Source organism: Antechinus flavipes, chromosome 4 (genome assembly GCF_016432865.1).
Source record: "Antechinus flavipes isolate AdamAnt ecotype Samford, QLD, Australia chromosome 4, AdamAnt_v2, whole genome shotgun sequence".
In the NCBI taxonomy this organism is placed as follows: Eukaryota; Metazoa; Chordata; class Mammalia; order Dasyuromorphia; family Dasyuridae; genus Antechinus; species Antechinus flavipes.
The window spans coordinates 113,232,349-113,246,366 of record NC_067401.1 but is presented as its reverse complement, the minus strand read 5'-3'; the positions used below and the strand labels follow the sequence as shown (position 1 = coordinate 113,246,366).

The following is a 14,018-nucleotide window of genomic DNA, read 5'->3' as shown; positions in this document are numbered from 1 at the left end:
CCATTGGTGACTCCCAAGGGTCTGCCCTGGGCCTTCTCTTTTTTATATATACTATTTTACTTGATTGTATTATCTGTTCCTCTGAATTCAATTACATATCTGCATTGATGACTCCCAGATCTACTTTAGCCTTAACTTTTATTCTGTCTTAAAAGAGATGTCAGACTGGATTTCACATTTGCAGCTTAAACTCAACATGAATTCAGGTTTTTTCAAATATTCTTTCCTCTTTCTAATTTCTCTATTACTCTTAAGGGGACCACTACCATACCCAGTCACCCACACTCCCAATCTATATGTCATCCTCAGCCTCTCAGTCTTTTTCACTCTCCATATCTATTCTTTTTACCAAGTCCTGTCAATTTGACTTTTATAAGACCTTTTCTATATGTCCCCCTTTCTCTTATACTACTACCACTCTGCAATCGGCTCTTATCTCATGCCTAGATTATTGCAATAGACTTCTAATAAGTCACTTTCCATAGTTCTTTCCTTATTCCAGGTCATCCTCTACTCAGCCCTCAAACAGATCTTCCTAAAGCAAAGAAATATCTCCCACTTTCCATCCAATAAACTCTGGTAACTGCTTCTCACTTTCAGGATCAAATATAAAATCTTTGCTTGGTCTTCAAAGCCCTTCAGAATCAGCCTCCCTCCTACCTTTCCAGTCTTTTTATATTTCACATTCTTCCTCTCTCATGTACTGGCCTCCAATAATACTGATTTTCTTGGAAGACAAGGGAGGGGATTGGAAGGAAAGGAAAGAGAGAGAAAAAGAGAAACAGAAGGAAAGGAAAGGGATGAGGGGAGAGGGAAAGGAAGGAAAAGAGAAGAAAAGGGAGGGTTGGAAAGGATGAGGATGGCAGGCAAAGGGAAATGACAAGAGGGAAAGGGAAGGAATGAGAGGGGAGGGGAAGGAAGGAAAGGAAAGAGATGGGGGGGAAGGGAAGGGATGGGAGAGAAGGAAGGGGAAAGGAAGGGAAAGAAAGGAAGGGAAGAATGGAAGGAAGTGAAGGGAGGGTAGAAAAAGAAAGGGGAGGGGATGAAAGGAGAGGGAAGGGGAAGGAAAAGGAAGGGAGAGAAAAGAAGGAAGGGAAGAGAAGATAAAGAAGGGAGGGAAAGGGAAGGGGAGGAAAGAGGAAGGGAGGGAGGAGAGGGAATCTTCTTAATTTTTTTAGAACCTGGGGTGAGAATCTCTGGAGTGAATGCAGAACTGAGAACTGTGGCACACATAAATACACACACACACTCTCACACACACACACACACACACATACACACACACACATGGACCCCTGAACTAGATGGACTCTAAGGTCTCTCAGTCTTTAATATTTTGTGATCTTTTCATCATGTGGTCCTATTATAAGATTGGATATTACATTTAACATATATTTCAACATATTTAACATGTATTGGATTACCTGCTAGCTAGGGGAGGGGGGGAAGAGGAGAAAATTTAAAACAAAAGGTTTTGCAAGGGACAATGTTGGAAAAATTACCCTTGCATATGCTTTGTAAATAAATAAATTTTTAAAAGAGTGGATATTTCTTGGAAAGAAATATGCAGATCTGCTGATTCGTTCATTTTGGTTCATGATAGGATTGTTTGCATTTGCTTTATATCAGGACTGTAAACATCTTGCTTTGCTGTAATTCCTTATTTTATGATTGTTTTCTATTTTATGGGTACTTTCTGTATCTAGCAAAAAAGCTCATTTTACTAGGAGAGTTTGTAAGTGTCCAATTCAAGATGGAAAAAATGAAAGACAACTTATTCTCTCTCTCTCTCTCTCTCTCTCTCTCTCTCTCTCTCTCTCTCTCTCTCTCTCTCTTTCTCACCCTCTCAGAGGAAATTCTAAGTGCAGTCTTGGTAGAATCATAATCAACAATTTTTGCCCTTGGGATAAGCAATCAAAAACATCTTTGAATTCAGTCCCTGGGACAAGGTTGGTAGCCAAAGCCAGACAGTATGAGGGCACTAATGAGAAAGGAAGCAAGGTGAGAAATAAAAAGAGAGAAATTTACCTGGAGCCCAGTCAATTGGTCAGGAGCAATCTGATCTCTGGTAGCTTCCAAATTGGAATGAAAGAGTCACAGATGTTTAAAAGGTTTATTACTGAATATTATGTCTGAAGTTCAGTGTCTATGCTGTAAAAGCACAGAAAGTAGTATAGGGAATCCCTCTGAACTCTGGCATCATGTACTACTTAGATTTCTGAAACTAAGAATCTGATAAACGATCAGATTTTAGAAACATGTCGAAGAATAGATTACTATCTATAGGCTTGGACATTTTAAAGATCAGAGAAATAGCAAAGACTATAAACATTGATTGTATATAAAATTATCATTCTGATTAATAGGTATGTTGAGATAGAGCCAATGCCATTATTGGGCTAGTAAGACATAAAGGAAAATCCCTATTTTCCTTTAAAAAATTCATCATGTACTTTTGGACAAGAATTGTACAAGATGGGAAGGCATCGTGAAATTATAATCAGCAGGAGGCTCCAATGAAAAAAGCCTGTTATCCTCCTAGTGGCAGCTCACCCACATTATAGAGTGTAGAAGGAAATAAAACTTTTGCTATGTATTTGCCTTGCAATCCCAGACCTATCTGATACTTATGAAACCTGAAAGTGGAAGATCAGATCCATAGACACAAAAACATCAATGATACTTTTTGTCTTAGCAAAGGTTTGGAAACAAAGTAGATGTCAAACCCTTGGTGAAAATGATTAGATGAGTTATCTCACAAGAATATAAAATGTAATATTACTGTATCATAAGAAATAAATACTGGAAAAGCATGTGAAGCATGTGAAGAGAAGGGAAGCATGTGAAGACTTACATGAGTTAATGCAAAGTAAAGAAAGACCAGAAAATACATGTAAAAAAGACTGCAAATGGGAAGGACAATAGAAAGAGAAGGCTGAAAACTTTAAACATAGTGACCAAGCTTGGTCTTAAGGAAGAGATGTGGAAATGCTCCCCCAACCATTTCTGCAGAAGTGAGGGATGCTGGGTGTACAACAATGCACATATTATCAAAAGCAGTTTATTTAATGATTATTTTTGCTGAAGTGCTATTTATCATTGCTCTTTGTTGTTGTCTTTCATTCCCAAAGAAGACTGTGACATTGTTAGTCATAAGAGAAATTTCTCTGGGCAGGAGGAGGAGGAGGGATTAAGAAATGAAAATAATCTACAAAACAATCACAAAAAGGAGAGTGTCAGGGTTCTCAGGACCTGTCCAGTGTGCAAGGAAACTAAAAATACCAAGTATTGAATAGTTTGGAGGCAATAAAAGAGGAATGTAAAGGGTAAAACGGGAGGTGAACCCTTCTTCTCCTAAGGGAACACCTTCCTTCTCTTCCTCTCTTCTGTCAAAGTTTTAAGTCATTGAATTAGATGGGAAAAAGAAACTTGCAGACTTTTTATGGTGCTGCCAACAACTACAAGACAAGTTGAATGATGGAAGTTAGATTTCTAGGAATAAAGAAGGCCACATGCAATGGTGAAAAGGAATCCTACTTTTGTAATTAGAAGACCTAGCTTAGTGTCACAAATCTACCACCTGCTAACTATGTGACTCTGAGTTACTTAGCCTCTCTGGGTCTCAGCTCACTCATTTAAAAATTAAAGCGGTTGGATTAAATGTTACTTTGCAGGCAATGAGGTGGCACAGTAAAAAAGAAAAAGTGCTAGGCTTAAAATCATAAAGGTCTGAGTTCAAATCTGTATGAGCTTGGGCAAGTTATTTAATGTTTGCCTCAGTTTTTTTCATCTGTAAAATGGGTGGTGGTGGAAATTATTTCTACCTCTTAGGGCTATTGTTAGGATCAAATAAAGTCAAAGCATTTTAAAAACTGCTTAGCATAATGCCTGGAACATAGTAGGCACTACATAAATATTCCCCTCTTCATTCCCAGCTTTAAATCCTATGATCACACAAGTTAGGAAACCATTATTATAGCCTTAGTAACTCCTGACTATAACCATTTTCCATGTCAAAACATAAATGAAGGAAGCCTCTTTGGCATAACTTATTCAAAAATGATATGTCAAATCAAACTCAATTCATAGTAAGGAGAACGTCACACAAACGTACACGAAAATTACTGGCCATAGAGGAAAAGGATAGGGATTTTTGCATACCCCATCAACATTTCCTCACTGTGTGATCTTTAGCAAGTTCTATGACTCCATAATACCTCAGTTTTCTTATCAAATTCTCATCTCAGAGATTCTTTTTAAAGGAAAAACAAGAGCAATAATAAGGGACATAAGGCACTTGGGAAGCCAAGAAGCATGCTACAAAAGTCAATTGATTCTGTTCCTCCCCAGTGATGATCTAGACCTATGAAAAAATGGATGAAAAACATTCATCTGGAAAGAGTTGACTGCCAGACAAATAAAAGGTAAGGGATGAAAAAGGAGGAAAACTATTTGGTGTCACCATGAAACAGAGGCTTTATTTGGAGTGGTGGAAGGTAGTGGAAGGATATCCCAGGGGGATGGAAGTCACCACTCAATAGCACAGAGGAAAATTCACATAGTGAACAGGGAACCAAACCAGGGAGTCTGGTCTCTCAGGTGCATTCTTCCATTCAGGTTCCAGAAAGCCTGGCAAGGAGTAGGTTAGTGCTTTCTCTGCTTGCTGTCTTTCATCCAGGGGGTATGGAAACACAGATGGGAGATGAGACTTAGTTAGAGATCTTCTTTCTGAAAGAACTGCAACTCCAGGAACAAAGATGTTTCTCTCAGGTATTTCATTCCATCCAGAGCAGATAAAGAGTAGAGAGATATGGAGGAGCAGAGAGAGAGGGTGAGGGAGCCCTAATCTCCACAGGGATGCTCGAATTCCTAGTTTCATGGTTCTGCTAGCATCTTGCACTGCTACTTCCTTTTGAGTGAACATTGTTGCTGGCAGAGTGAAGGGCATAGGGGATATTTCTGCTGGCAATGCTGTGGTGGGCATGGTTCAGGGCACCTAGGAGGGTATGGTTCAGTGTACCTAGGAGGGCATGGTTCAAGGCACCTAGGGGGGCATGTCTCTGAGCATCTAGAAGTGTATGTTTCAGGGCACCAAGGAGGGCACGGTTCTAGGCACCTAGGAGGGTATGGCTCTGAGCACCGAGGAGGACATGGCTCTGAGCACCGAGGAGGACATGGCTCTGAGCACCTAGGAGGGTATGGCTCTGAGCACCGAGGAGGACATTGCTCTGAGCACCTAGGAGGGCATTGCTCTAGACACCTAGGAGGGCATGGTTCAAGGCACACAGGAGAGCATGACTCTGGGTACCTAGGAGTATATGATTCAGGGTACCTAGGAGGGCATGGCTCTGGGCACCTAGGAGGGCACAAATCAAGGCACCTTAGAGGGCATGGCTCAGGGCACCTAGGAGGGTAGGACTCGAGACACCTAGGAGGGTGTGGTTCAGAACACCGAGGAGGGCATGGCTCAGTATACCTAGGAGGGCATGGCTCAGGGCATCTAGGAGGACATGGTTCTAGGCACCTAGGAGGGCTTGGCTGTACATACCTAGGAGGATATGATTCAGGGCACTGAGGAGGGCAGGGTTCTGGGCACCTAGGAGGGGATGGTTCCAGGCACCTAGGAGGGTATAGTTCTGGGCACCTAGGAGGACATAGGTCAGGGCACCTAGGAGGACATGGCTCTAAGGACTGAGGAGGGCATGGTTCAGGGCACCTAGGAGGGCATGGCTCTAAACACCTAGGAGAACATGACTCAGAGCACCTAGGAGAACATGGCTCAGAGCACCTAGGAGGGCATGGCTCAGGGCACCTAGGAGGGCATGGCTCAGGGCACCTAGGAGGGCATGGCTCAGGGCACCTAGGGGGGCATGGCTCAGAGCACCTAGGAGGGCATGGCTCAAGGCACCTAGGAGGGCATGGCTCAGGGCACCTAGGAAGACATGGTTCAGGGCACCTAGGAGGGCATGGCTCAGGGCACCTAGGAGGACAGGGCTCAGGGCACCTAGGAGGGCATGATTCAAGGTACCTAGGAGGACATGGTTCAGGGCACCTAGGAAGGCATGTCTCTGGATACCTAGGAGGGCATGGCTCAGGGCACCGAGGAGGACATGGCTCAGGACACTTAGGAAGGCATGGCTCAGGGCACTTAGGAAGGCATGGCTCAGGGCACCTAGGAGGACATGGCTCGGGGCACCTAGGAAGGCATGGATCAGGGCACCTAGGAGGGCATTGTTCAGGGTACCTAGGAGGGCATGGTTCAGGGCATCTAGGAGGGCAGGGCTCAGGGCATCTAGGAGGGCATGCCTCTAGATAGCTAGGAGGGCATGGCTCTGGGCACTTAGGAGGGCATTGCTCAGGGTACCTCAGAAGGCATGGCTCTGAGAATTTGGGAGCACATGGCTCTGGGCACTTAGGCTGGTAAGGCTGTGACCAAGAGGAAGATAGCTGGCAAGGCTGTTTGCACTGTTGCTGATTTTGGTAGGACATCTTTACTGGATCCCCGTGTATCTGAAAGAAACATAAAACACTGTTTGCAAGAAGAAAATTCCAAGCATGAGAAGGCCTTAGACTTTCTACTCAGCTAAATCATGTTCTTAGAAGTCTTTTGAGCTAGATTGAGGGTTAACAAAATGATTGGTAGACTGGTGACTTCAAATTCTGGGTGAAACATTTATTAGCTCTATAACCTTATATAAATCATTAAACTTCTCTGAGACTTGTTTTCTCATTTCTTGTTGTTTTTCAGTCATTTCAGTTGTATCTGACTTGTTGTGACCCTATGTGAGGATTTTCTTAGCAAAAATACTGGAGTGGTTTGCTATTTCCTTTTTATCTTATTTTACAGATGAAGAAACTGAGATAGGCAGAGTTAAATGACTTGCTCAGGGTCCCACAGCTAGTAAATGTCTGAGACCAGGAAGAGAAATTTGTGCTACCTAAGTGTTCCTTTTCCCATCTCTAAAATAGACCAAAGAAGAATATTCTATTTGTACATCTATTCTACTTGATGAGGAAAGCTCCCTTTGAACTGTAATGGGCTTTATAAATATGAGCTGTTGCTGAAATTTCTTCACTCACATCCTCTTCTAACATCTCATCACGGCAGAAAAGTGACTCTGGAGTCTCAGAGCCAAAGAGTAAAGTACAAATTCTACCAGGCCCTTCCTAACTGGAAATGGATTCCCATTCAGAACAAGCAATACATAATCTAAAGCTAAGTTAAAATTAGTTTGATCAGCAGCTGATAAATTGAGGAGACGATAGCAAATCATAAAGACCATGGTCTAAGGCATAGACAAGTCAGAGGAGTCTTTAGATTAAAGATATTATGATTTGAAAGATTTTTTATTTTTTTTCCCCTGATTCCAGATCTCCCCCAACTTTCACTTCAATTCCTTATCTACTCACTGGTCTCTGGAGCTATTTCTCTTTTTCTTTAGTTCATTTTCTAGACAATTTAGGAACGCAGGGATGGCAACATACATCACATAACAAGGGGTTATGAGACCCTTGTATAACTATGAATATCTAAATGTCTATTTCCCATCTATAAAATGAAGGTGTTAGACTATGTATAAAGGGAAAAAAATGGTTTGGAAGTTAGAAGACATAAATATGGGCCAATCAATCCATCAATAAATATTGAGCAGGCAATTATTATTTACCAAGCATGATGCAATTAAGCACTGGGGATATTAAAAAAATCATTGCCCATGTCCTCAAGGAGCTCACATGCTAATAGGAAAGGCAAGGTTCTTCTAAGAAATATGGAAAGTTAATGAAAGGTAAGCTTAGAAGGACAAGTTTTTCTGGACTTCTATCAAGCATCTGAAAAACAAATGGGCCAGAACGAGTGATCTGGAAAATTATTCCCAATTCTAACATTACAAATAAATTCTGATGAGCTACTTTATAAGTGATCTGAGAGTATGAATAAAAGCTTGAGGGGAAAAGACTAAACTCACTGAAATTCTGACTAATCTTGTGATAAATCCACTTCACCATTATCATCATCATCACCACAACTATTGGGCCTTGATTAAAACCAGGGATGGGTGTGGGGAAGATGTACCAGTAGTTATACAGAGACAATGCAAGAGGCTATCATGTTGGCTGACTCCTCCTGGAGCTACCATGGCTCCTCAGTCAACATGGTAGCCTGTGGCATTGTCCAACAATTGAATTCCTCTATAGAAGGATGGAGCAAGGAAGGTTCTAACACATTCCATAGAATCCTTGAGTTCAAGGCCCTTTAAGAAACTCAAAGACCACCCACATAAAAGCCAACTAGAACAGCCTATTCCTAATAGCTTTCAACAAGTCCTTCCTGATTTCCACCACTCCAACAATTAAACATATGATCCTCACTTAATCACAGAGTTTAAAGGAATTCTAGAGGTCATCTAATCTAACTTCTTTTTACAAGTGAAAAAAACTGAAGTCCAATAACTAGAGTTCACACAGTTAGTGACCTTGAGTCAGTACTATACCTAGGTCATCTAATTCTGTCTCCAGCCACGCATACTTTTTTCTGCACCTTAGCCAAGTCACTTAACCCCATTTGCCTCCTCCTCAATAATATCTCAAAATTTCAATTTTAGAAAGGATCTTAGAGACCAAAAAAGAAAACAGGAAGTTTAGATTACTCTGATGTCAGAACTAAAAGAAACTTTAGAGATTATCTAGTGAGAGTTTTTCTTCTTACAGATGAAAAATTGAGGTTGAGGAGAAAAAAATGACCTGATGAAGGACACCTAACTTAGAAAAAGATCCAAGGCTTATATTCAGGCCTCATCATTTCTGATAATAGCATTTTAAACATCACTGGTCATTTTACTGGCAATTATGAAAATTAAAAAATAACCATGATGAGATTTCAGGTATTTAATATGAAATTATCAGTTTATATTATTTCATAGCACAGTACAATGTGTAAGCAGAAAGGACCTTCAAATAAACCAAAAATCCAATACACTTCTTTTGCAGAAAAAAGAGCTAATACCAAAGAAGGCAAAGGGACTATAACCAGACTCAGAACTTCTGATTTTCAGACCAGGGCTCTCCCTGTTCCACCAGACTGCCTCTACTGACTTTTCAGATTCCAAAAGAAATCGAGGGCCCAAGTTTAGCCCTGAAGAAACTCAGACTCACCAGATGCTCCAGCAGAGATGAGGAACCAAGTGGTCAGTAGATGATTATGGTATCAGCAAGAGTCCCTTTATAGGGCTGGGAAGTAATGCCTTGAGGAAGTGGGGACAGTTCTAGACTTGGAGATCACAACTATCTCAACAAAATTTACTCTTCTTGCAGTTCTAAAAATGGCTTGCCACACTCACCTTCATTTCTAGGACTTCCCTCTTTTGTAAGCCTCACTATAAGCTGCCTACTTGTAAAATAGTCTCTGCCATGACTGAAGTCATATTCCTTTGTTACAGAATTGGTTGAATCCAAACCATTCCTTGTCTCAGTTAATTGCCCTGGACTCTCTCAGGACTATCTAAGGCTTATCTGTAAAATGATCTAGAAATGATCTAGAAGAATAAAGTCATTTAACCCTATTTGTCTCCTTCTGCCTTTGTAAAATGAGTTGAAGAAGGAAATGGCAAATCACTCTAATGTCTTTGCCAAGAAAACCCCAGATGGGGTCACAAAGAGTCAAACATGACTGAAAATGAAGAAACAGAATAGAATTAAATTCCATTAGACCAGTAGTCTAGTGTGTCAAGATCCTTTTGGATCCTGATTGTGATGTATTGTATTAGCTATCCTTCTCAACCTTGTGGCATCTACAAGTCTTATGAGCATACCATCTTCAACCTTATCCACATCTCTAAAAAAAATTAGGGCTCTAATGGAGACCTCCTATGCCATTAAAATCAAATCATCCAATCAGTACTTAATCTATTTCATTATATTCTCATCTACTGATATCTTTTTATCTTCTCTTAAAGAAGAATACTGGATGCTTTATTGGTGCCTTTGAGAAGGTCAAGGAAAACTATATCCTGACATCCTTTTCATCTATTACTTTCTCTAGTAAAAAAAAAAAATAGAAAATTTGTTAATCTGCATGACCTGATAAAGCCATGTGGATTCACTGGAATCACAACTTCCTTTTCCAGATGTTCCTCAACCATCTCTTTCATAATTTCTTCTAGAATTATACCAGGAACCAAAATCAAACTTACGGGCATTTAGTTTGCAGGCTTGATTCTCTTCCTTTGGGGGAAAGTTGGTATCAGACATTTATAGCAGCTCTTTTTATGGTGGCAAAAAACTGAAAACTGAGGGGATGCCATCAGTTGGGGAATGGCTAAACAAGTTGTGATACATGATTATGACTGAATACTATTGTGCTATAAGAAATGATGAGCTAGTTGATTTTAGAAAAGCATAGGAAGACTTGCATAAAATCATGAAAAATGAAACAGAACCAACAGAATGTTGTTTATAGTAACATCAATATTGTTCAAAGAATAACTGTGAATGACTAAGTTATTTTGAGTATTATAAATACTCAAATCAGTTACAAAAAATTCTCAAATCAAAGGACCTAGGAATAAAGATGCTATCCATTTCCAGAGAAAGTACTCTAAATAGAAATATGCATTGTATGGTATATATGTATATGTGTTTATGTTGTGTGTGTGTGTGTGTATGTGTGTATATGTGTAGGTAGTATCTATATCTGTGTCAAATGGTTACCCTCTCTAGTGTAGGATGGACCTGTTCAGAACTTAAAATGTAACAAATAAAATATAATTTTAAAAAATTGTGAGCAACATTTTCTTTTCTCCAGGCTTGTGTTATCTCATTGTTTTCCCACAGTTTCTCAATACCACTTATGATGGCTTAACCATAACATCTATCAGTTCCTTCAGGACTTAAGGATAATGTTCATTGAAGAGATGTAATTTTAATTCATCAAAGACAAATGGAAACTCTAATAATATTTTCTTCCTCATCTTGGTATTAACTCCACGCTAGCTACTTTTGTTCTGTCATTACTGGTGCAAAGGTCATTTTCCTTTGCAAAAGAAAAAACAAAAATAATAAAATAAAATATGAATTGAGCTGCTTTCCTTTCTTTCCATTGTCAGTTATCACTATTTCATCTACCTCAAGAAAATATCCTATAATTTTTTGATTCTCCTTTTGCTTCCAATGTGAAATAAATTCCATTTTGCTGTCTTTAAATTCCTTCACCAACCATAACTCATTCTTGAACTTTAGCATTCCAGCATTATTTTTATGTGATTGTATCTCACATTTATACACATCTTTTGTTATCTGGACTTGCTTCCATATTCTAAAGACTCCCTCCTCCCTCCCTTCCTCTCTTTTTTCCTCCTTCCTTCGCTCCCTTCCTCCCTTCCTTCCTTCCTTTCTTCATTCTCTTTTTTCTTTCCTTCCTTCCTTCCTTCCTTCCTTCCTTCCTTCCTTCCTTCCTTCCTTCCTTCCTTCCTTCCTTCCTTCTTTCCTTCCTTCCTCTTTTTTTCTCTCTCTTTCTCTCTCTCTCTTCCTTCCTTCCCCCCTCCTTTCCCTTTTCTTTTCTTAAAATTTAATAGGTTTGGTGAATTATCTGGTCTCTTTAGGTAAATCTCATTTTCCCTCCTGATTGGGATGCTTTCTTCTGGGTTTCCCACATTTTCACCTTAAAAACTACCTCTTATTCATTCCTTCACATTTGGAAGATGAAATTATGGATAAATAAGCTATGAAGTTATTAATTGATCTCTTTATAGCAGGGAGAAAATTCATTCAGATATTGAAGACATCTCTACCCTATAACCACTTTATCATAACTCTGTATGTCTTTGATTGATAGTTCATTGTGGTACCCTTTGATCTTTCTCTTTAGTGGCTTGAAAATGAATGACTTTCATCAAATTACACATAGTTAATAGACAAGGTCAGAATTTGAATCCATTTCTGTTGTCCATTCTATCACTCTGACACTATTGTAGCATCAGGACAAACGGTATTATCATGAATAAAATAAAAGAGACAGTTTCTTTACTTTAAAAAAAACTTAAGACAACCAATAATCAATAAATTGATGATTCAGTAATCTTAGTAACCAAAAGCACTTAAGTATAAATAAATGGAAGACATACCAGAATAAATCCAGGTCTGTCTCTCTAATAGTAGTTAGGGAGTAGTAGTAGTAGTACTGGGAATTTTCCTGATAAGAGCAAAGCAACTCTTGATTGTTGGATATTAAATGAGGAGGTAGGTTAAAAGCTCCCAATTCCTCTTCATTATTGGGGGAAGGGAGGAAGGTTGAGGTCAGATGAGAAATGACTGGTCATGGTTCCTTCTAGTAATCTGGTCACCCTGATCAAATCCTCTCTGGTTTTATTTTTTATTTATTTTTACTAATTAAATGAAGTCCACAAACTGTAAAGAAGGGACCAAGGTCACATGAATAATCCTTAGTAGTTCTTGGTAGTGAGAACCAGCTCAGTTTAGTTTTTTGGAATAATAGGAAGTCCCAGAAAAGACTTAGGTAGGTACTGGTATGTGACCACATTCTTCAGCCAATTTTTGGAGATGGTTTTTCTAATGAGAGCTAAAACTAAGAAGCAGGTATTTAAAAAAGAGAAGTGTATATAACAAATTAATATTAATAACCAAATGATACAACATTAAAATTAATTTTACTCAGTATACTTAACAATTTCCTCCTCATAGATTAGTCCTCTTTGTGTCGGCTCTAGTTCCCAAATCAGATTCACTAAATTCACTAAGTAGAAAGGTTCTCTATTTCTTTGCTATTCTCCCCTTCCTACAATTTAGTTTCCACTACAAGTTTTTGTGCCAAAGGACAGCTCATTGAAATAATGAATCTTCTGCTAGAATGTCCTTAATTCCATCTGTATAATCCAGAAAATTTGAATGGTTTGATACCAGTTGAGTAATGCTCCTATGGTGACAGATTTATAACTGGAAGTGACTTTTCATGAGAATATGGGATTCAAGACATTTCCATTTTTCATCAGCTGTACTCTGGGTAGAGTGGGAAAACTGGATTTACTTAAACATACCTCCACCCAGTGAAACAGGTCCCTTAGATTCCATAATTTTCATCATATCTGCTAGGGATCAGAGGCTTGTTGTGACATCAGTATTTGCCATGATTTCTCCATGAAGCTGAATCTTCATGCTTCAGGAGCAAAAAGAGCAAAATCTTGTCTTCACCTTCCCCTGAACTTTTAGGCTTTTGGTTCCTGTAAATTCCAAATGACCTTTGTAGTGTGAGCAAAGATTGTCAAAGGCTTTTTCTTGTAGTCTAGTACCTACTTTCTTCATCCTAATCTAGCAGGTCTGCTGGCTGTGCCCCTTACACTGGGTTCCCCCTCCCATGCCTATACCTTGGCATAAGTGATCTCAGTGTTTGAAATACACTCCCTCCTCAACTTCTCCCTCTAGACTTCTGAAATACAACTCCTCCTCACCTGAGTCCTGTAGACTTCCTTGCTTGCCTCCTTTGAAGCACAGTTCCTGTTCGAACTCTTAAACACTCTTCTTTGCTTTTATCTACGATTATTAACTCGGTCACTCTTGAAATTACTTTGTATTAAAAATGCTTTCCCTTGGAGCCTAGGGCCCGACTGTCAGCGCGGAGGCCCCGAACCTCCTGCCCCTGTGGTCAGTGGCCCCCGGCCCGATTCTGGAGTGGTTAATTGATGAATTGTTGAGCCACACGGTGCTTCAGGCCCGGATCTATGAGCTCCAAGAGAAGGCGCTAGCCTCGGCCTAGATTCAGTGCGTTGACTTGATGCGTTTCTAGGCGGCCTGGATGGCGCGAGCCAGCGGGCGCGGGGCTTCAGCATGGACCACGGGTGGGTGACCGAGCAGAGAACCACTGGGACAGGGCCATGAGTCTTTTTGCTGCCCGTCCTCCACCCGCGGAAACCCGGCGCGCTCTTCCACGCGGAGGACCCGCTAGATACGCGCTCGTGCAGCGCTACCGCGGCCTCTGTTAAGACCGCAGCCAGCTTGGGGGCAGAGTG

At 40.2% G+C, this 14,018-nt stretch overlaps 1 protein-coding gene across 4 annotated transcripts; it reads right to left on the bottom strand.

The window, feature by feature from the left end:
* Positions 1-4,451: 4,451 nt before the first annotated feature.
* LOC127558713 (uncharacterized) lies at positions 4,452-13,887 on the bottom strand. 4 transcript variants are annotated; one of them, XM_051991966.1, is made up of 3 exons: positions 13,461-13,887; positions 5,933-6,510; positions 4,452-5,860 (listed from the first exon to the last, which is right to left on the bottom strand). In XM_051991966.1, the coding sequence occupies exons 2-3, from the start codon at positions 6,487-6,489 to the stop codon at positions 4,903-4,905; spliced, it is 1,515 nt and encodes a 504-aa protein (XP_051847926.1). In that variant the 5' UTR covers positions 6,490-6,510; positions 13,461-13,887; the 3' UTR covers positions 4,452-4,902. The 4 variants fall into 4 exon arrangements, with proteins under 4 accessions (XP_051847926.1, XP_051847927.1, XP_051847924.1 ...); XM_051991967.1 differs by having other exon boundaries at positions 4,452-5,836; positions 13,461-13,886; XM_051991964.1 differs by having other exon boundaries at positions 4,452-6,510; positions 13,461-13,886.
* Between the last annotated feature and the right edge of the window lie 131 nt (positions 13,888-14,018).